Source organism: Cynocephalus volans, chromosome 11 (assembly GCF_027409185.1).
Source record: "Cynocephalus volans isolate mCynVol1 chromosome 11, mCynVol1.pri, whole genome shotgun sequence".
NCBI lineage: Eukaryota > Metazoa > Chordata > Mammalia > Dermoptera > Cynocephalidae > Cynocephalus > Cynocephalus volans.
This window is the reverse complement of record NC_084470.1, coordinates 180,575-203,175: the sequence shown is the minus strand read 5'-3', so window position 1 is coordinate 203,175 and position 22,601 is coordinate 180,575. Positions and strand designations below refer to the sequence as shown.

The following is a 22,601-nucleotide window of genomic DNA, read 5'->3' as shown; positions in this document are numbered from 1 at the left end:
TCAAAGGTCAAGTGTTTATTTTACACTTTCATAAGGTACTCGTAGGGTCACAATAGTGACAGATGTGGTGAAATACGTACTACTGTCAGCACATTACATCTTAAAATCCAGCACGATACCTTCACGGTGATGGAAGGGACAGGGACAGTTCCCACTTCAACATCGGCGGCTTGCTGAAAACACAGAATTGAGAAGAGAAGGAGGAAAGAATGACTCCGACATTACACAGCAATGAATGTGCACAATGGGCACGATATACACTTCCCACCACCGAACCAGGGCACTAACCGTAAATGAGGCATCACTCTAATGACAGACTGAGAGAGTCAATGCGGCTTCCTGGATGCCTTCCTCCGGAAAATCGCAAGCTAATGTTCAAAACCCACCCCCCAAAAAGAAAAGGGCATGTATTTTATCAAACCACTCTATTTCCAAATTTACTTATATGTTCAAAGCATCAATCCTATTAACTTGTTCTTTATACCACATAGAAGGCCGCCTTGTATTTCTCAGACAAACATTATGCCATTCCTTTAGATCACTGTATTTTTCAATTTGCCTAAGGTATGTCTTACTCCAATTAACAACATGTTATCCAATGCATGTAACTAATGATACAGACACTGAGTGGCCTGACACCTAGAAAATAACAGTGGTAGAATATTTTTTTACTAATACACATCATAAACTAATTCAACAGGCACTCTTTGAGCATCAGCTCGGGTTACCTCATTCTATCTCTTAAAGAATTTGCTGTATAATATAATAAAGCAAACATTTCCTTATAACTTATTTTTGACAGTAGTACATTGAGAGGAAAAAATGTGTACTCTATGGTAGAATAAGACAAAGGGGTAACATACTTTCTAATAATACCCACATGAATTCCTAGGGAATAATTAAAATCACAATGTTTCTACCCAACCAATGAATATGATCCATTGTGCTTTTTTATTTAATTTTTTTTAACCAATAAAAACTATACACTTCTAAGCAATGGGGATCACTATGATGTAATGCGTATCAGCAGAATTAGGAGTTGAGACATTCATATTCTTTTTGGGGCTCCTTAGGAAACCATATGTGGACTCTGATACAGCTTGTCAATCAGGAAGATGGGATAGCAATGCCTGTCTTCTCTAGAAAACGCTTCATTCTAATATAAGTTATACTACTTTTTCTTAGAAGTGTGCTTTCGTAATAATTCAAACTAAAATATCAATCCAGTCTTTTTGTTCTAGTATTAACTACAATCCAGGAAATGTTTTACATTTAGCTGTCTATGGATCTAGAAGAGAAACCAACATCTCCTGTTTCCTGCTCTTTTCAATCCATGTCTAAACGCCTACATACTTCAAAGACGGCAGTCCTCTGGAGACATAAAATTACAGCCAGAGAGAAATGGCTATGAGAAGACATCATGGCATCACAACCACGTATATTGTGGGGCTAATTCTTCCAATGAGATGAATACGATACTCTCAAGAAATCTCTTAAGGAGGAAAAAAATAGTAACACAGGGAAAATAAAGCTGAAAAGAGATACCTAGTTAAGAGGAAACAGCACCAAGGGGTACCAATGGGTAAATATTCATTACAGTACAGTACTCCTACTGCTACAACACAGGCCTTTTCCTACAAGGATCAAAACTTCCTGAAGAACAGAAAAGGAATTCCTTATTCCAAATTGTCTATGTTTAAGGTGATGGAGAAAAAAATTATACAAGTTGCCCAAAGGGGGGGGGGGGGGGGAAGAACCATTTCTACAGTAAGAAAATGTTTGTACATTTGTCAGCTAACTAAGCAGAAACGTTCCACTCAGTCTACACCCTTCAGAAATGGTGAGTGAGAAATGGAGTGTGCTGAATGGCCAGTGTTTAAAACAGTGCCTCTGCCATGCGACTCAGCCAGGTGAATGCTTCTTTCACAGGCAGTCCTACCTTTTTTAAGTGTACCAAATTTACTATATCATAGCAATGTTAATATGATTTTTATGACAATTTGGATTGGCTGCCTATACCAAGATTAACCTTTGAAAATTCATAACAAGTGCTTATTATATTATGCTCTGATACCTAAATATCAAAGACATTTCCCGGGCAGAATTATATGATATGAGCTCCAAAGACAATAAAATAAGCAAATTCAATCACTTCCCTAAATTGATCAACTTTTGGTAGAGACACAGATAAACTTAATAGATTTTGCCAAATTGCAAGCAGGGAGACATAATCAATCATACTCTAACAAGTACTTACAGAAAACAAAACAAGGAGACGGAGTAATATAACTGATGGATTTTGGGTGTGACCGGCGCCATTGTGCACACAATAAGCACAAAACAGCCACTGGCCTTGTCTCCACTGCAGCACCAAACAAACCCCTTCCCATTCTCCTTAGCAGAAGCCTCCTGACTTCAGCAGAAACAACTTTCAGGCTTCCGCATCAGCGCAGTTCTCCACCCAGTCACACATCAGCCTAATGGTCCCTCCTCCCCGTACACTTCACGCCCAACAGCTGACACCAACTCATGCAATCCCACTGTTGCTGCTGTCCCCCACTCTGAAGGCAGCCCGGGACGCCTGCCACTTTGAGCACAGCCCGGCAGATTTTCTTCTTTTAATAAAGCTTGATCGGTACCCGGAGTTTCGGCTCACTTTCTTTCAGTAACCAAGAACGCTTTCTCGGTTTTATTCATTCATTCACTCATACAGCAAATATATATTGAACAGCCATTATGTGGCAAGAACTAAAGATACAGCAGTGACCAAGACAAGTAGTGGGACATAGGTAGCAATGATAATGGTGATGATGATGATGCTGAAAGAAGTAAAATGTAATTTGACAATGGCGTTGATGACTAAATATCATAACACTTCAGCCAAGTATTCTATTATTATTCCCATTTTGCAGATGAGAAACATAAGACTAATAAAATTAAGTATACTGCCTTGGGCCACAAAGAAGTGGGGGGAAAATGCAATTCCCGGACCAACTGCCTGCTCTTAAAACTATCCGACCACCACAACCACCATAATGTGCTAAAGTCTGTAAATCGTCAGACCCTGAACTAGGCCACTCACAAACATTACCTCCTTGAACCTTCAACAAAAATCTAACAGAGTCAGTATTACTCATCTGGATTAGGGTGATCTCAATACTATGGTACTGAAAAAATTTTTTAAAAAAGAAAAGGTAGATTTAGAAGAAGGGCAGGAACCCCTTCCACTGCTTCTCCCAACCCCTATTTCTTTCTTAAACAGAATCCTGCCCAAGAAGCTCCTTACTGGCACTAAGAAGCTAGAAATGTTTTTATCTAAAAAGTAACAAGGACTAAAATTTGTTATCCTCCCTGATGTTTCGATTTGGAGGCCCAGAATTTAATCCAATACATTTTGATCCTATTCATCAGAGTCTCCCACTATCATAAAAGTCTTTAAAATCTGCAAATACACCTACAGACACTGAATCAAAGTTAGGAGAAACTGCGGCAGAAACTTTCAAGTCATCTTCTCTCTCAGTAATGGGCCAAACACCTGTAATTTAAAAAAAAAAAAAAGATTTAATCATAAATGAAAACCTGCTGTATACAGTTTTTCTTTAAAGGTTTATCTATACTATCAAAAAACAACCCCATAAAAATACAAGTTGAAAACATTAATGAATTACAGAATTAGAAGCTTGATGCTAATTCTTTCCTTATACAATATGATAAAGAAAAATTGTCTCTTTCTCCAAAGATATTGGCTACGTGTCAGCCATTGACTGACCAATCCTTGACTACTAGTGGAAGCCCAAATTAAAACAACCCTTTTGATGGTAAGTTGGCTATAACTATCAAAACGTAAAATGTACATATCCTGTGGATTAACAATTCTACTCTCAAGAATTTATACAATACTCACCGACGTGCCCAAGGAGGTTCTCTACTGTTAGTAGTAACTTTTTAAAAAGTGAAAACAACCTAAATATCTATATATCTGTTAATAGGAAAATGGTTTAAAAAAATTATGGTATCATACTATGCAATGGTACAAAGCTATAAATAAGACTGTTGCCAATCTTTGAACACTGACATGAAAAGAACTCTGAGACATACCTATTAATTTAAAAAAGCAAGACGTAGAACAATATGTCTAAAAACAGTTACATAAACATGAATATTTCTAGAAGAATACACAAAAACTCTTGGTAAGGATTACCTTTAAAGAGTGGAACTAGGATCTGGTCTGAAGAGACAGTCGCTTTTCATTGTTTACCCTTTTATTACTACGTGAATCACTTTTACCATACATTCATACATGTTATTTTCACAATTTTAACCATGTTATATTGCATAATAAGATATTATGAACAAATGACAGAGATCCTAAATAAACAACATAAATAATATTTATGTACATACACACACACACACACACACACACCAGACCAACATCCATCCTTCCCTCCTCCCTTCTTGTGGCAAAGCCCTAATTTTGCTGAGGTATCACCTTCATCTCAGAGAAAGTCACCTCTCCCGGGCCCCAGGGTGAAATCCAATCATGATGATTCTCTTGCACTGACCGTTGTTGTTTTAGGCATGAGCGTGGGATTTACTCCCAGCAGATGGGAGGTAAGGGGAGTTGGGAGTGAGAAATCCTGGCACATGCTTCTGGGAAAGCCATTCCTCCCTAATAAGAGGGGAGATGCGGGAGGAAAAGCCCTCTTCTTCCCTGGAACTCACATCTTCACATGCTGCCTGGAACTGCTGAGGTCACTCTGTGGCCCTGAGAGAAAACATCCCCCACACACTGAGGTCGGCTGACTGATGATAACATGGAAAGCACTTGGACGATGCCACATGAATCAGCTGTCTCACAAAAAGAACTGCCTACAATTGCTGTCAGGCATTCCCACAAACACAGCAAGATTTCCATAACTCAGAGTACAAAAGCCTGCTCACTGCCCATCCAATAACCATTCTTCACTTCTTTCCCTTTTAAAAGAAGCTCAATTTTATTCTGAGCAACAAAGTACTCAGCTAAAACATCTAATTTCCCAGCCCATTGTGCAGCTTGGAGTGGCCACCGAGATCTAAGTGGGAGCTGTTCAGGGTGTGGCTTCCAGGAAGGCTCCTTAAGGGGGCTGACTCAGCTGCAGATGTGAGGCAAGGAGTTCCAGAAGCCATCCTGGACCAAAGATGACCATGGGAGAAAGGAATCAGAGTCCCTGATGACTGTGGATCTGCCAAGCTGGACTGCCCATCACTAGGCTTCTTTTACATGAGAAAGAAATAAACTTCTACCTTGTTTAAGTCACTTTATTTGGGTATTCAGTTATATGCAGCCAGACATAAGCCTAAACAAGCAAAGTCACTAAGTGCAAATGTTTCTAGCACTTGGGGGTAAGCATCAACTTAGTTATCCAGACATATTTCAAATGGAGTGCAATTTGAAATATGTCTGCATGCAAGTATCTGCCGTTGCACTTCAAATGGTGTTCATTTACAGGCCCGAGGCTCACTGCTCTCTCTCTCTTCTTGAAGACACAACTGTGTGGGCACCTATCTTGACACTGTACCCCGTCCTTCATACCTACCCCAGGTAGAGACTATACACATCCAACTGTCTAAATCATAAGGAAATCCCATCTTTGAAAGTTCCTACCAGCAGATGTTGTTGACTACTGGTAACAAAATTGCTAGGCAGGATTTACACTAATGAGTGACTATGAAAACCTTCAGAATCCATGAGCCATACAGAAATTATTACTATAATTTCATGCTTACAACATACATTCCTTATATAACTTGCACACATAAAATCAGCTTCAAGAACACTTTTATTACAGTATATAATATACATCATGTGTACAACAAAATGTACTCTTTAATTGGCTTTAAATTTTGCTGCAACTCTTCTTTTGAAAAAATAGAAAAAAAGCTTTAAGTACTAAACATAACCCACAAGACTATAAGCTTTCTTTGCAAGTTAAAGTCACTGTACTAAAATAAGTGACATTTAAATGAATAGCAAGGTCATCAAAAAGTTCAGAGTTTTAACTTCTCAATCTTCCGTAATGAAATAATTTGGTGCTTTTGTATAATTACAGGTATTTTAATACAAAAACATACCATGGTTTTATAAGGATACAGAACATTAATTTTTTTTCCTTGTCTAGAAATGAAACATTTTATAAGCCTCTCTTTTTAAAATGTTTCTCTTTGCTTCTTTTTCAGGAATAAAATCTAACGATGGTGGCATAGAAAGGCAGGGGACTTCAAATGTAAACTAAAATTTTACATAAAATTAATTTATGTAAATTAATAACTTGCATAAAATTATTCTGTAAATAATGAGCTTTGCACCCATGTCTGTGGGTACATCTCTAGCTTAGTTGGCAGTTTTCCAATATACACGGAAGGATCAAGGTAATGACAAGTAAAACAGACTAAACCACCTCACCCAAGGTCATCACTACCTACAGCCACCAAGAAATAACTTTAAGCTGTAAGAAATTTTCTGAGAAATTTCATCCACAATTCATGTCAAAGTATCATTACCACATTGTTTATGGAAAGGGCAAAATCTCAAGAGAAAATTTGGAGTGAAAAGTCACATTAAACTTATTTTAATGAACTGTGAAGATTTCATGTTTCATATATGTGCCACTCTTCCAATTACATTTTTTTAACTGAAACTTAATTGATTATACATATTTGTGGTGTACAGAGTTGACTATTAGTATTTGTGTACAGTATATTATGACTAATCAGGATAATTAGTGTATTCATTGTAAAACGTAATTGCTATTTGTGTCCATTAACCAAATACATTTTTAAATGACAAAATGAGACTTATAATTCCATTAATCCCCAAAATACTAGTATCAAAAAAAATTTTTAATTGTATATTGGAATTTGACATATACAATTTTAACTATTTTCTACTTGACATTGGGGTGCTGACAATAAACAGGTTTTTAAGTAATTGGAGGTACTTAAAAGACCTAAGTTTCACTGGTTTACTTTCAAAACTTTCTAAAAGAACGTGTGAAGCCAAAGCATAATGACTTTATTTTAATATTCATATTTTAAAATATATTATCGCAGTTTCTCAGAACCAGAGGAATACAATCTTGGTAACATAGACCCAAAAAGACATAAATCTAGTAAAGTGACTGGATCAGGATTAAGGTGGCTCTGCTGTTTCGGTTGGCTTTTGATGCTCTGCTTCTTTTATTATTCCTACTTGTTTTAACATTTCTTTTTTGCGAAAATAGTTCATATTTTTTCTCATTAAAGAAATACTTTTACCTGACCCTGAAAAGGGAACTTAAAGTAATGCTTTTCACATGGCCAACTCAAACTGCAGGACTGGTGTTTTGTTTCTCCTTTTCAATTTACAATAAAATTATACCCTCATGAGACCCAAAGTAAGATAATACAGAGTTTCCCAAAACTCAGGAACTGAAAACATCATCAGCCTCTGAGTCATCAGAGCTCAGCGCACCACAGGCCGCCCTCCATGTGGATGGCTAATTAACTGCAAACATAAATTATACCGCCAAACTGCGAAGGACGACATTTTTAGTAACAAAATGGTAACTCATGTACGGCTTTGGTTTCTTTTGAAAGAAGCAACTAAAATTTTTTCAGGGTTATTAGAAGTTAATAAATGACCATTCTAAACTTTAATGCTCTTCTCCCACCACCCAAAATACTTCACCCTTTCTTAGCGTTTAAAGGAAAAACTGGATAGTGCCATCTCTGAAACGCATTAACCAAAGCATCACCTTTAACAGAACATATTTTCCAGAAGCTGTAACATAAAAGTAAGCACCAAGAAGACCTTGTGTGCTAAGGAGAAACGCTTCTCACAAATATGACTTTATTAAGCCTGAAGGAGAAAATTAACACATGCAAACCATTATCCATATACAAGATAATGTGCATTTTACAATGAATACTAAAATTAAAAAATAAAAAGCTGTAAATGAAATACCTTGTGATCTGTTAACATCTTTGATGATTTTCTGAAGTTCTTTCAATTCTGTGTCAAGTTCATCATAGTTCAGTTCTCTGGAATCAACTTTTGGAGCTTGGAACAGAGAAGGGTCTGTCCCCAGGTATGAACACTGCAAGTGACCATCATCACTCAGAGTGACTATCACGCCCTTTAAATCACTACAATAAGGAAAAGGGAACGAGACATAATTAGAAATTTCAGTGGATTTATTCTTGACCAGCTACATTTCTATTCAGTGCAGCTTCAACATACCATGAAGAAAGTGACAACAGTGTCCATCTATTTCTGAAGTAAAACTTCAAAGACTTGATTCAGATGTTTCAAACATGACATATCAATAGAAGGACTCCCGATGTTGAGATTAATTAGAGAAGAAAAAACCCCAATGATTATTTCAATGGCTTCACGTTTGGGGACCGAACTACATGGCAAATCCTGCTCTGAGAGCTTCTCCAGTCGAGCATTGTTTTCAGTCCCCACTTCAGCTACCACTTGGAGGATTCATAACAAGCACGTGAGCAAAGGAACAGGAACAAGGGACGGGGGGACAGGGCTGGGCTGCTGGCTGGATGAAGCCCAGCAGGGAGGACAGGGCCATGCAGGGGACAGAACAGTGCAGAGGCTGGTGAGGGAAGCCACATGAGGTCTTGGAGACATCGTGCCCCGGCTCGTTCCCCTCGCTTCCCTCCTTCCACGCTGAGACTCGCACTTGCCCCCTTCCCCGGGTCCGCCCGCCACGGCTGACACCCATCCCCGCAGCCCTCTGGGTCCCTCCCTTCCCTCCACTCCTAGGCAGACGCGGCCGCTGTCCGCCATCCTGCTTCGTAACTACTGCCCACGGCTCTTCCCATCCTGCTGATCTCGCTTCCTCCCCATCATCTGACTCGTCCCTCCCTCAGGCTCCCTCATCTGTTTTACAATAGAGACAAGCCTAACATGCAAACTACGGATCATTCTAGTACCGCTTTAAAAAGTAAAAGCTTTACATTTTTCTGAATTTCCTACTGAAAGTAGCTGAGATGGACACCATACGAAGGTACGTCCTGGAAAAACGGAACTGAAAGATAATGCAGGTCTTCCCACAAACTTTTTGAAGTACTCTGGTCGTTGCTTCCTCCCTAGTTTTCCCAGAAGATCTAACAATGTCATGAGTCATTTTGAGTTGATACATAGTGGATTTGTTTGTTTTTGTTTGTTATGTTTTCTATAGTGGCCTCTGATTTTTTTTTTAAAGGTTTCCAGCCCTGTTCTAAAGATTAGATGTTAATCAAAAACAATAGAAAAATTGTTGAGAGAAAAGAAGATGGAAAAAAATGTTGCTATTCATCTGAAGAAGAGAAAAGGAGATAAGGTATATAACAGGCTTATTCAGAGTGAATAAGAATTTTTAAAACTCCCTAACTCTGAATCATGGCAAGTGGTGACCTCATTAACTGAAAACGTCAGCTGGGCTAGGAGCAGACACCACCACTGCTCAGTCCTTCCCAGGAGGTAGCCACCAGCAACCAGTTCACCAGCCACCTCACACACAGCATTCCTACGCAACCTCTCCAGGGCTCAGGCACACTCAGTGCCACATGACCCTGCGCCGTGCTTTCAGAGAGACAAATAATAGATTGATATCACCGATGCAACAACTAAAGAGCTGGACTAGGATGAGTCAGGGGACTTGAGTTCTAGCTCTGACTCTGGGGCTGTATAGCTGGGTCAGCTTGGAGAAATCTTCCGAAATGGTCTTTATCTCTAAAAGGAGAAGGTGAGACTAGATAATCCTCAGAAGTCTTTCACTTTATGAATTGGTTCTGTCATATCTACCTCTGAAAATAAATACTGCCAAAATGAAGTTATTTTCCTAAACTAAAGTGTGAAAAGCAACCCCGTAGCACCTTTGGGCTTGAACCTTTCTTTGCAGGCAACTGAAGCCACCTGGTGGCCATGGAAGTCATCACTTCCAGCTCCGAGAGAGCAAACCCTCCCTCCGCTGAGCCGTAACTGGAGTCTGCTTCCCATTCCACCCAGCCCCAAGGTCTAGGGACCCAATGAGTCCGCAGGAAACTCTAGGATCCTACAGAGCAGATCTCTGGCTGCCTTCTCAGAGAACGTGGGAACCCTCAGTTCTGTCCATCCCTTTCATCTCCACTTTTGAATGGTCCATAACATAGGAAGTGTCACCATGACCCAGCACAAGTATCCCTCCCTATCTAAATTCATTTGGTCTTTGAGTTGGATAGTTTATTAGTAAATCAGTTTTGTTCCATTGTTTTCGACAGCAAATAGTAACAATTTAGATACAAGGGATTTATCTAAAATATTACCTGAACCTATTAAGTTTCAAAGTTCAGATAGAAAGAGTTTACATAATGGGGGATCCATACATATCTCCAGACTCTCAAAAAAACACTCTTTACTAATGCTTGAGGTGTCCAGAAGGAAAGGATCCAGGGTCTTCTCTCACTGAAAGAGCTTACCAAATGTCACCAAAATGTCTTGACAGTTAAAGTAATTACAGAACTTGAACCAGGCACGCCACCACCACCAAGGGGTCTACCCGGGGTCTTGAGGTATGGAGCCGTGGGCGGCCACCCTGCCCACAACCAGGCAAGGAGCATGCCAAAAACACCACTTCCACATGGGTGGCCCACTACAGCGAACACAATAGCCACAGCTGCCACAAAAGTGGCTAGAAGCCACAGCAGTAGCCACAGCCACTGTGCAGGTGGCCCACCAGCCACTTGACTGCATTGACACAAGGAAAGTCACCAGCAGAGACTAAAAAAAAGAAGAGGATGTCTCTCCACAATGCCCACTCCAGAGTAATAGAAGAAGCATCTGTGTTATGATAATGGGGGGGACCTGAACACCCTTCTCTCAGCACTGGACAGATCATCTAGGCAACAAATCAACAGAATAACTGTTAATCTTTCAAAAGGAGAAAAGAAATCTAGGGTTATTAGAGGTGGGAGGGGAGTAGGGAGAGGGGGATGAGGAGAGATTGGACAAGGGGCATAAAGAGTAAGTCTGATTTGTAATAATGGATATGCTAATAATATTGATTTGATTAACATACATTGTATCCAGGTGAAAGCAGTCAACATTGTACCTCCAAAACATGAATAATCAACTATGCTTGAATAAAAATAAATTTTTAAAAAGTAATTATAGAACTTAAGCAATTTACTCTTTTCTTATCAACGGCATCAGAGCCATTGCATATAACTTCGATCAAATTACAGAAATTTACACAGTAGGTTAATTCAATTAAAATTACTTTTTATTCCACAGGAACACTAAGACAAACTCTAAAAACCATCTAATAAATCAGTGGTATTTCTGTCTAAAACACCAATGATGGACAGGAACTTTGACTGAGGCCTATAATACTACATAATAAGTAATATCATCACTTGACATCTTTACGTAAAGGACAAATTTAAAATATATATATATCATTCCTAAAGCCGAGCCCAATCTAAGTATGGGGGGAGGGGAAACAATTAATCATGTTTTTTAAAAAAATATTTTTACTCAATGAACATTTTATTTAACAATATTGTCTGTGTGGGTTAATGGGTAAGGTTCTATGAATAATAGGGTTTTATGCTCGAAATAGCCATCAATCAAACCTAGAATTGTGTACCCTATTACTTCCATCTTAAAAGCAGAGTTAACGCTTACAAAATTAAGGTTTCTGAATTATCACGTCCTTGAAACACATCACCTAACCCAAGGCATCATAATAACATACTTTATGAAGAATCAAGATCAAAGATGTTATATTCCTAGAACACATAATTTTGTGATTTTAGCAATGGGGCATGAAATTAAACAATAGAGTTTTGCTCAGGAATCTGAAAGTAATTTTTTCATCACTCAGTAAACAGATCCCTGCCTTAACAATACATTAAAACAAAATTCCAGATGGATTTTAAAAGTTAAATTTAAAAATATGAAACTACAAAAATATTTATCTTCCTCTGATATTGGAAGAACTTTTGCCGTAAGAAAGCAATAGAAGACACTACAAAGGAAAGGATCTCTAAATTAAACCACACAAAAATTTTAAACTTGTTATACGCTCAAGAAAACAACTTGGTAAAAAGAACAAAAGACAAACCAGGAAAATAATTGGCAACCAACATAAAATACACAACTTTAAGTTGAACCATATGAAGTTGCTGATATTCAACTGTTTTTGACCTATAAAAACAATCTTATACGTTGAACCTAATATGGAAGGAACTATTACAAATCAATGAGAGTAAGATGATATTCCAACTTCAAAGGTCAAAGGACAATTCACACATAAAAATAAGAGTCAAGAGATGATGGAAAAAATTTAGAATAAAAAATGCGTATTTTTAAAACTGTTTTTAAAAAGCTATATTTGGTTAACACCTCAAACCAGCAAAAAATCGTATTCAATAATGAGTCCTGCTGTTAGAGAAGGTACATGGAGATAGAAACTCTCATGTACTTCTGGTGGGAAAGAAAATTTGTTAAAATCCTTTTAAAGAATATTTCAGAAATATAAATCAAAAACCTTAAAAATGTTCATTACCTTTTACACAGTAATGTACTTCCATAGTTATTAAGGAAATTTAGAAACAATTCAAATGATAAGAAATAGGGAATTTTTTTTTAAATCATGGTATATCTATAATAGAATGTTTAGAAACCATTATAAATCGTGTGTTACAAAATATCTGCCATCAGAAAAATAGTTAAAAAGAAATATTAAGTGTGAAAGCAAAATATAATACTGTATATACATTTTATTCTAAGTTTATAAAATATGTGTATAAAACACAGAATAAAAAAAAATATCTAAATGCTAATTGAATGGTGACTATACCTAACTAGTGAAATTATGAGTTACTTTTATTATGTTTTATAGTTACAAAGTAAGGTTAGAGAGAAAACTTTATTTTCTTGTTTTAAGGGAAAAAAGTATTCTATTTTCCATTCCCAGACACTGGATTTGAATCAGCAACTTAGACATTAAACATTTGTGGAATTTAAAAAGTTCATCTAGCTCTGTTTTTCTGACAAGGACAAGCTACAAGATGTGCAACCTGAAAATATTTGAAGTATAGGTCACAATAGATAGAAAACGCACAGTTTCTTTCATTAGCTAAACAACAAAACAAATAAATAATACTTTTAAAAACAAATAAAAAGAATGTGTGCTGAATCCAATGGTCTCTTGTCCAGTCTCATTTGATGCAAACAGAAACATTTTAAGATATCGAATTGTTGAAGTCTGGTTTTGATTACTATATATAGACACATAAATACTTAGAAACTACTTAAGTACTGTCCATTGCACCCAATTTTTACTCCACCCCAGTAAGGAACACATGATTTAAAGGTACTGCCCTTCAAGTACAGTCAGGCAGACTCAGCACATGCAGCTCTGCTTCAGCCCCAAAGGCGCAGACGTGTGTCCTTGGACATATTTTGAATCAGTCCATCAACATCATTTAAGACATGTTTATTGAGCAGCTGCTATTCAACAGAAGCTACAAAGGCAAATAAGATGTGGTACTTGCCCTAGAAAAAGCTTTTTTTTAAATAGCAGTTTCAATCCAATGTGGCAGATGCCACAGCACTGTAGGAAGAGAGTGCAGTGGCCCTGCATGAGAAAGCAGACCAAGGCCTTGCAGGGCACAGGATGCAGAAGCTGGATCTTGACCTGCAAGTAGATCCTCAAAGGTGAAAAAGAATGGATGGTCTGAAGGCAGAGGACTCCAGTCCTAGTGAGCTCATTCAGTCTCACGACTTTAAATACCGTCTTTGTGTGGCTCCCACGTTTACGTCTCCAGCCAGACCTCTCTCCTAAAGTGCAGACCTGTGCACCCAGCAGCCCACTTGATAGCTCTGGCTGGAAGCCAGCAGTCATCTAAAGTTCGACATGGCTACAACTGACTTCCTGATGGGGCCTCTCCCTCTATCTCAAACCTGCCCCTCCTGTATCTTCCATGTTTCTGCTAAGAGTAACTACATTCTTTAAGCAAGAAGAACCCTAGAGTCATCCTTGACTCTCCCACTCCCTTTTCATTCTCTTGCACCCACACGCATTCCATCAGCAAATATTGCCAGCCCTGCTTTTAAAATATGTTCAGAATCCAACCAGTTCTCACCAAGTTCACTACTGCATGCCTTATGTTTGCCCTGGAAAATTGCTATTAACCAGTCTCTCTGCTTCTATCTTTGTGTCTCTGCAGTACTCTCCCACCACAGCAGTGAGAATGTCATGTCAGCTTGCAACGCTCCAGCAGCTACCCTGGCACTCAGAATAAAAGCCCAGGTCCTTACCAGAGTCTTCAAGGCCCCGTATAATACGCACCCCCACGTCATTTCCATTTCCTATTATTCTCCACTTCACTCACTCTCCTCCAGCCACAACTATGTGGAAGTTACTCAAACACTCTAGCACAGGGCTGCAAAAGGAAACACACCCAAAGTGCTTGTTTAGAAATGTTCACAGCGATCTGACATTGCTGCAGTAACCAAGCATGGAATCACTAAGCTCATCACACTGGTCGAGTGCAGCCAGTTTAGACAATGCTGAGCCTATGCGGTGAGTCCCATGTGTCATATGCTGCCTAATAATCATGCAGAGTGGGACTACTTATGTGTCTAAGAGCGAATGTTTAAAAAAAGTTTTTTTAAGTCCTTCACCTCAGATCCTTAAGAGCACTATTCTAGCACAATCCTGTCTCACGGCATTTATATTTCCTCATTTCTGTGCCCAGAAATCATATTCTTTCCAAGATACCCACATGCATGGCTCCCTCTCTTCCTTCAGGTGATTGCTTAAATGTCACCTGCTCAGTGAGGACTTATCTGACCACACTATCTAAAAAGGCAACCATTCAACATCCCCTTCACCCTCACTACTCTTTATCCTCTCCCTATACCTTATGTTTTTCCATAGCACTGGTCTGATATATTCTTTCTTTCTTTATTATTTACTTTATTTCATAAGCCCCATAAGGCAGGAAATATTGTTTTATTCATTTTTGGATACCTAGAACAGTGCCTGATAGTAACTCAATACAGCTAGAACAATTACCTAATAGTATCTAATAGTGCCTAATAATGCACTATTAGGTAACTAACAGTTACCTATAATAGTGCCCAATAGTAACTCAATATAGCTAGAACAGTTACCTAATAGTAACTCAATATAGCTTTGTTAATTGAATGAATGAATGAATTAGTTCATTCCCAGAGTCTTTCACCAAGGCCTCATATGTTACTTTATAAGGAATAAAATGAGTAATTAAAGTGCATCGGTAGTATTCTTTTTCACATCACAATTTCCAAAACACCAGGCACATGAGATAAAGGTCTCCAGGTAGGTACAATTTTGATTAAAGGGCGAGCACAGCTTGACTTAAATTCCATAAATCTTTATGAAGCAACTACTAAGCCCAAGCTGACTGACTTAAAGGCAAAATGGTTGTGACATATGTCATTCTGATAAACAAGGTTGATCCAGTTCATCTAGCTGGTCAGGCAAATGCCCTCCCACTTCAGTACCATTCTATATGTTGGACTCTCAAAATTAATCATTTGTTCAGAGAAGGCAACTGCTTTGGATTGCACTGTGCCCTTCAAAGTCCATGTATTAGAAACCTAATGCCCACTAGGACAGTGTTAAGAGGGTGGGAAATCCTGCTATGGTAGCTGAAAGGTGGGGCCTTGAAGAGGTGATTAGATAGTGAGGACCATGCCATAGTAAGTGGATTAACAAGCTGATGGCTTAATGGTGGTTCTGAGGGCTGGAGGACAATGCATGAGGAGCTCTCTCTCTCTCCGTTTCTGCCACCTGCCATGTGACAACTTGTGTCGCTGTGAAGAGTCACTACCTACCAACGAGGCTCTCACCACATGTGTTCTCTAGACTTTGGACTTCCCAGCATCCGAAACAGTAAGCAGTAAATACTGGTTTTTTTATAAATTACCCAGTTTCGGGTATTTCTATATAAGCAACGGAAACAGACTACTACACTGACCCTTCTAAGCCTTCATTCAATATTTATTAAATGCCTACAATATACCAGATATTATGCTAGGTGCTGGAGATTTACATAATCAAACAAAAACAGGTACAGAATCTCTGCCCAACATTCTAGATTATATAATTGATCAAAACATGTACAGAATCTCTGGCGAACTTTCTAGACAGGGAGAGAGACACTAAATAACTAATTTTACGTTTATTTAATACTATTTGATAAGTGCTACAAAAGGCATATAGATGATATAGACATAGATACAGATACAGATGGACACAGATTTCGAAGGGACTTAAACTAGGTGGTGAGAACGGGGATTGAAGGGTAGGGACGATGGTCAGAAGAGACCTCACTTTCTGAGGAAGTGGTATTTAAGCCAAGACATAAAGAACGCATGGAGGGCTGGGGAGGTTGGCAAAGCAATAAGGAGACAAATGATATAAAAAGCTTGTTCAAGAAGAAAGACCAACATGTGCAAAGACTCCAAGACAAGGAGAAATATGAAACGTGCAGTGAAATAAAGAATCCCAGAGTAGCTGGAACAAAGGAAGTTCAGAAGGAGTTTAGGTCAAGATGGGGCCAGGAAACTACAAAGGGTCAAAGCAGTCAGGCTCTTCGTATGCCATTGACGACTGCACATTCTATCCTCAAGCAATGGGAAATCACACAAGGGTTTTAAGTACAGGAGTGAGGGAGTGAAGCGATCAGATTCATTTCTGACAAGGACGTCTCTCACTGCAGTAATGAGGAGACCACTTTGGGTGGGGTTAAGATGTACAGTATATCCCGGCCAGGAAAGATGGTGGCCCAGACAAGAAGGCTGGGACTAGAGAGAGGGGGACGAGCTCAGAACATCTTTAGCAGATATAACCACACGCTTTCATTTAACCCTTCTAATAACCTCATGAGGAACCAGCATTACCTACAATTTTTTTTAAAAAAAGAATAAAACCTAGGGAAGATAAGTTGACAGATTGCGGTTGCCAGGAGATAAGAAGCAGAGCTTCAGTTAAGAGCCAGGCTTTCCAGCTTCAGATCTGAAACTTTCCACTGGCCACGCAGCTGCCCTCAGAAGGCAACAAATGATCTTCAAACAAAATGACTTGTTTAGAGTTGACTAGTGTTCAACATACATAAAAAGCTACATGACAGAATGATTTCTACATTTAACTGAATTATATCTTAAATGAACTACTGAGGGTTTTTTCATTATTTTTCTAAGCACAATGTCTAAGCATTCAAGAATCAAATATTAAAGTAAACAAGAAAAGGAAAAGATCGATTCTACATAAAATGTTAAGTGAATGATATTTGCCTTTAGTCTACCAAGCTAAATACAAAATAACTATGGCTATTTCCTCACGTTGAAATGAAATTAGCTGACACATCTGTTTGGAATTCAGTAGTAAAAGCATATTTGATAGCCATTTAGAAGTTATCTTCAGCAGTTGCCAAATTTGTACATCTAGAAAAAGTTTAAAATCTCTTTTGATGGGAGTAATCAATTGTTAAAATTATCTGGGCTGTGAAGTAGATTGATGAATATCTGTAGATTTTAACAGGGACGTGACTTTCTGGTTAGTTCTTGTTAAGACAAGCATGTCTTAAACAAGAGAAATAACTTTCATATTGGAAATACCTCAAAATAAAATTATTGTTCTTACGGTTAAACCAGCTTTGGATTCTTTAGTGCCTTTACCAAACTCACATTTGAAACAGAAAACGAAAAGGGCAGGGGGACTGTGCACAATTTTGTTCTAATCTTTTTTTATTTACTCTGCACCTTTCATTTCTCCATTATATTTCATTCACTCGTTATTAATTCAATCATTCATTCATTCATCAAATACAGTATTTTCAAACACTGTTCTATGTAGGATACCATTTGAAGTGCTATAGAATATACATAGAAAAATTAAAATCAGAAATTAATTCAAAAAGTTTGCAACTCCGTAAAAGAATAAGATATGCACCTTGATAAGTATAACTTGGGGTATAAGACATAAGTACCATAAGACAAGAACGAATATGAAGTACTTTACTCTCTGGAAACAGGGGTGCCATTCCTAGACAGGGGAATCCGGGAAATTTTAACGGTGGGGCTAAATGCTTAAGCTGGACGCTGAAGAACAGCTTGTTGTTCAAGGATCGTTTCTGAAACCTGAATTAACTTGTATGTGATTCGTAAATACAGAACTACGTCAACAGAACTTTGAAGTTGCTTCGTACCCCATTACTCCCAGTACTCGGGTGTTCTGAACCTCCAAGCAGCGGCAGAAGGCAGCAGGTGACTGTACACAGTGCACCGTCACCCCACTGTCCCTCCTGAGGCTCAGCCTGCGTATGGGCCCTAGACTGAAAGTGCTTCGCACAGGTCTCTCCTGATCAGCGTGTATGCTGCTCCTATCTCCTCAACCCTTCCTTCAAGCTACCTTCACCTTTCTATTTAAAATTAAAGTCCTATTTTATTATGATTGTTCATGGGGTTTGGTTTTTCCTTCTTGTTTGTTTGATGTTTTTGTACTGTTTACATTTTTAGTGCTCAGATTACAAAGTTGTTTAAATTTTCAGTGTTCTGACCTGAGACTGTTTATTTTTAAAAACTCTCCTGTCATTGCTCTGTAATTTACTACGTTATAACATGCCTGTAATATTTGAGGCGGTGGATTTGGAGAGTAGTTGTGAGGGACATCCAGAATGGAAGACATGAGAGAACAAAAGCACAGAGGAAGAAAAGGTTACATGATGGATGAGGAAGAGTAAGCAGCCTGGACGCAACATGTGTTGGATAAAAAAAGAGGAATGAGATTATTGGGAATAAAGCTGCCTAAGATCTCAGACCCTACATAATGTGAAACCAGTGACGGCTTTCGGGCTAGTGAGTGACATATGCAGAATCATGCTTCAAAAAGGTGTACCCTTAAAGACTCAATACTGTAAAAAAATAAAATGCTGATTCTCACCAAAGTGATCTATAGATATAACACAATGAAAATGAAAATCCCAACAGGCTTTTTTATTCTGTAAAAAGTGGCAAGCTGATTTCCACAATTTCTATGGAAATGCAAAAAACCTAGACTAGCAAAACAATCTTGGGGAAAAAAAAATAGAGATGGAGGGCTTTCACAAGTGACCTCAACACACTACAAATCTATAATAATCAAGACACTGTGGTGTGGGCATGAGGATAAACAGATCAGTGGAAGAGAAAAGAGACTCCAGAAACAAACCCACACTCTCATGGTTCAATGGATTTGTAACAAAGATACCAAAGCAATATAAAGGAGAAAGGAAAGTCTTTTCAACAAATGGTGTTGGAACAACAGGATATCCATGTGGAAAAAAATAAACCTCACAGTATACACAAAAATTAATTTGAGATGGGTCATATAGCTAAACGTAAGAGCTAGAGCTACAAAGCTTTTTGAAGAAAACATAGCAATATCTTCATGACCTGGGATAGACAGAGATTCCTTAGGACACAGAGAGCAAAAACCTTAAAAGAAAAATGACAAATTAGACTTCTTCAAGTTTCAAAATTTATGCTCATCAAAAGACACTTAAGAAGTTAAATAGGCAAGCTAAAGACTGGGAGAAAATATTTATAAAGAAATTTCCGACAGAAGACCTGTGTCCTTTCTATATAAAGAACTACTATAACAAAAAGCAAAAAAAAAAAAGAATAATAATTGGGCAAAAGTCATGAATACACATTTCACACAGTAAAGTATAAAAGTGGTCAATGAGCCATGGGGGAAAAAAAAGTTCAACATCATTAGTCATCAGAGAAATCAGAATTAAAATCACAATTAGCTACCACCACACATACATTAGACTATCTGAATTAAAAAGATTGGCAGCACTAAGTGTTGGAGAAGATGTGGGGCAACCAGAACTCTCATTTATTGCTGGTGGGAACACAAAATGGTATAATTACTTTGCAAAAAGGTTGAGTAGTTTTTTAATCAGAGTAAACATATATATACCAACCCTTTGACCCAGTAAATACACTCCTAGTTATTTATACAAGATAAATGAAAACACATGTGCACAAAAAGATTTATACAGAAGATATCTTTTAAATTATGGTATATTCATTGGATGGAACACTACTTAGACATTTAAAAAAAATAAAAAGTAGCCACTGTTACATGCAACAACACAGAAGAATGTTAAAAAAATATTATGCTGAACAAAATAGGACAACATAAAAATGTATCTACTTTGTGATTTCATTTATATGAAGTTCTAGAATAAGCAACATAAATCTATTGCGGGAAGAAAAAAAAACAATGAACAGTGGTTAGCTGGGAAGAGGGGAGAAGGGGATTATTAACTGGGAAGGGACGCGAGGATATTTTCCAGATGATGGAAATGTTCTATAACTTGAGAGAGATGTGGGTTACACAGATATATCTGTCTGTCAAAACTGTGGAGTTAAGATTGTGTCTTTCAATGTATGTAAATTTTACATTTCAAAAAGCAATTAAAAATAGGGTAGCTGGGGGCTGGCCCGTGGCTCACTCGGGAGAGTGCGGTGCTGAAAAATAGGGTAGCTGGAAGAATAGAAAAAACAAGCACACAAGAACACTGCTCACAGTTGAAGCTGAGTGCTGTGTACATGGCAGTGCATTATACTATGAATTTAGTTTATATACATTTGAATTTAGTTTATATACATTTGAACTTTTCCATAATAAAAAAATTGGGGTAGGGGTTAAAAAAAACCCAGCAAATAAAACTCACACACACACACACACACACACACACACACACACACACACACAGACACACACACACAATGACACCACCAATGCACTACCTACAGAGATGATGTATAAAATCTACCCTGACATGACCTGGGCCTGCCGAACATTTTAGCTTTGGATTTATGCCACGAATCTTCTCTCCCACTCCCATTCAACCCTCTCCTCCACCTAATCCATTTCTCTTTATCTATGAAAATGACCATGGTCTTCTCCTTCTTGGTATTCGCTGCCCTTGCAATGTGACTTCACAGCTCCTCTCATCAAGGAGTGAAGTCTGAACTGAACTTCTGCTTGCTTTGGCTAAGAAGATGATGAGATCATCCAGGATTAAGGTAAGCTATAAATCCAATGACGTGTGTCCTTATAAAAGACAGAAAAAGAGAAGACACACACAAAGCAAGCCATGTGAAGACAAAGACAGAGATCGGAGAGATGAGTCTACAAGTCAAGGAACACCAAGGGCTACCAGCAGCTACCAGAGGCTAGGAAAGAGGCACGGAACAAATTCTCCCTGACAGCCTCTGGAGGGAACCAGCCCTGCTGACACCTTGATTTTGGATTTCTGCCCTCCAGAACTGTGAGAAAATAAATTTCTGTTGTTTTAAGCCACCAAGTTTTTGTAATTTATTATAGCTGCCTCAGGAAACCAATACATCAACCGAAAGCAGAAGATCAGCCAGCTAAGTTTAGCCCCAAATTAATACCACTGTAGAGCTACGGCAAATGTCAGAATCCTGCTCACAGTGCCAACTGTCGAGCTCTTTACCTGCCCATAATCCTGCCAACTGTGTCAACTGAGCTAGGGCTGGTTCTGGAGCTCCCAGACTCCTCAAGCCCATTCACAGACTGGGTCACAAACCCCTCACATGCCAGGCTGGGTCACCAGACCCCTCACACGCAGGTCTATGAGCTAGGTAACCACAAACAGGTCCTTGGAAGCCGTAGGTTGGAGAGCATGTACATGCACAGTGGCCGCCCGAGGCAGTCAATGCCAGCCAAAGTGGTGGCACAGTGCAGGCGCACTAACTCTGCCCACACACAACCTATTCACAGCAAATGCTCGGCAAGATTCTGAACATCTGAGCAGCCCTGACGATTTTCCTCTATTTTCCCAACGAACCCATGCAATTATGACCTAGATCAATAGCTGTTGTAAGCTACTGTTTCAGGACAGTTTGTTACACAGTAAAATTAACACAATCAACCTAGAAAATACCCACTGCTTTTTTTAAAACTCTCTCCCAAAGTCAATCTTATTACCTTCAGATAAAAGAGATGGTTCCTACCTTCATAACTTTACTATATCCACAAAATAATACTTCTATAATAGCACCTATAAAGTGTTGCTGCCTTTTTCTTTTTTTTGGCATGTTTGTCACCTTTGACCAGGCTGTAAACTGCCTCAGGGCAAGGATTATGTGAGATTGAATTTGTACCCATCAATGCCAGACACAATGGTTTTATCTACATAAGATTTTCCCAAGAATCCCCTCTGGGCTCATCTTTATCTATAATACTTGTTTATAAGCAAATACAAAAACACTACAACAGTCTACATACCAATCAATAATTATGGATTAACAGGTAAATGTAGAACTCTTTAATTGCTAATTATACTTCAAATGGAACCCTTGAGATCAATATAAAATATAACCAACTTTATTTACAGTTATCTAATATCCCTTCCTTATTCCTTTTAATCATCAAGTAATAAGGCAATGCCAAAGGAGTATGCAGGTGGTAGCTCTAATCTGGCACTGAGCCTTGAAAACATAAATGCCAAGAAAACTAGTGAGCAGA

General features: G+C 38.4%; 1 protein-coding gene across 6 annotated transcripts in view; it reads right to left on the bottom strand.

Annotated features, from left to right (window-relative positions):
• Positions 1–22,601, bottom strand: part of BBS9 (Bardet-Biedl syndrome 9) — a 445,357-nt gene that overhangs the window by 264,420 nt on the left and 158,336 nt on the right. For all 6 annotated transcript variants that reach the window (XM_063113569.1, XM_063113571.1, XM_063113574.1 and 3 more), the window contains exons 10-12: positions 7,985–8,166; positions 3,459–3,535; positions 120–173 (exon numbers count right to left, since the gene is read on the bottom strand). In XM_063113569.1, coding sequence (XP_062969639.1) covers positions 120–173; positions 3,459–3,535; positions 7,985–8,166 — 313 coding nt within the window. The remainder of the gene's footprint in view (positions 1–119; positions 174–3,458; positions 3,536–7,984; positions 8,167–22,601) is intronic.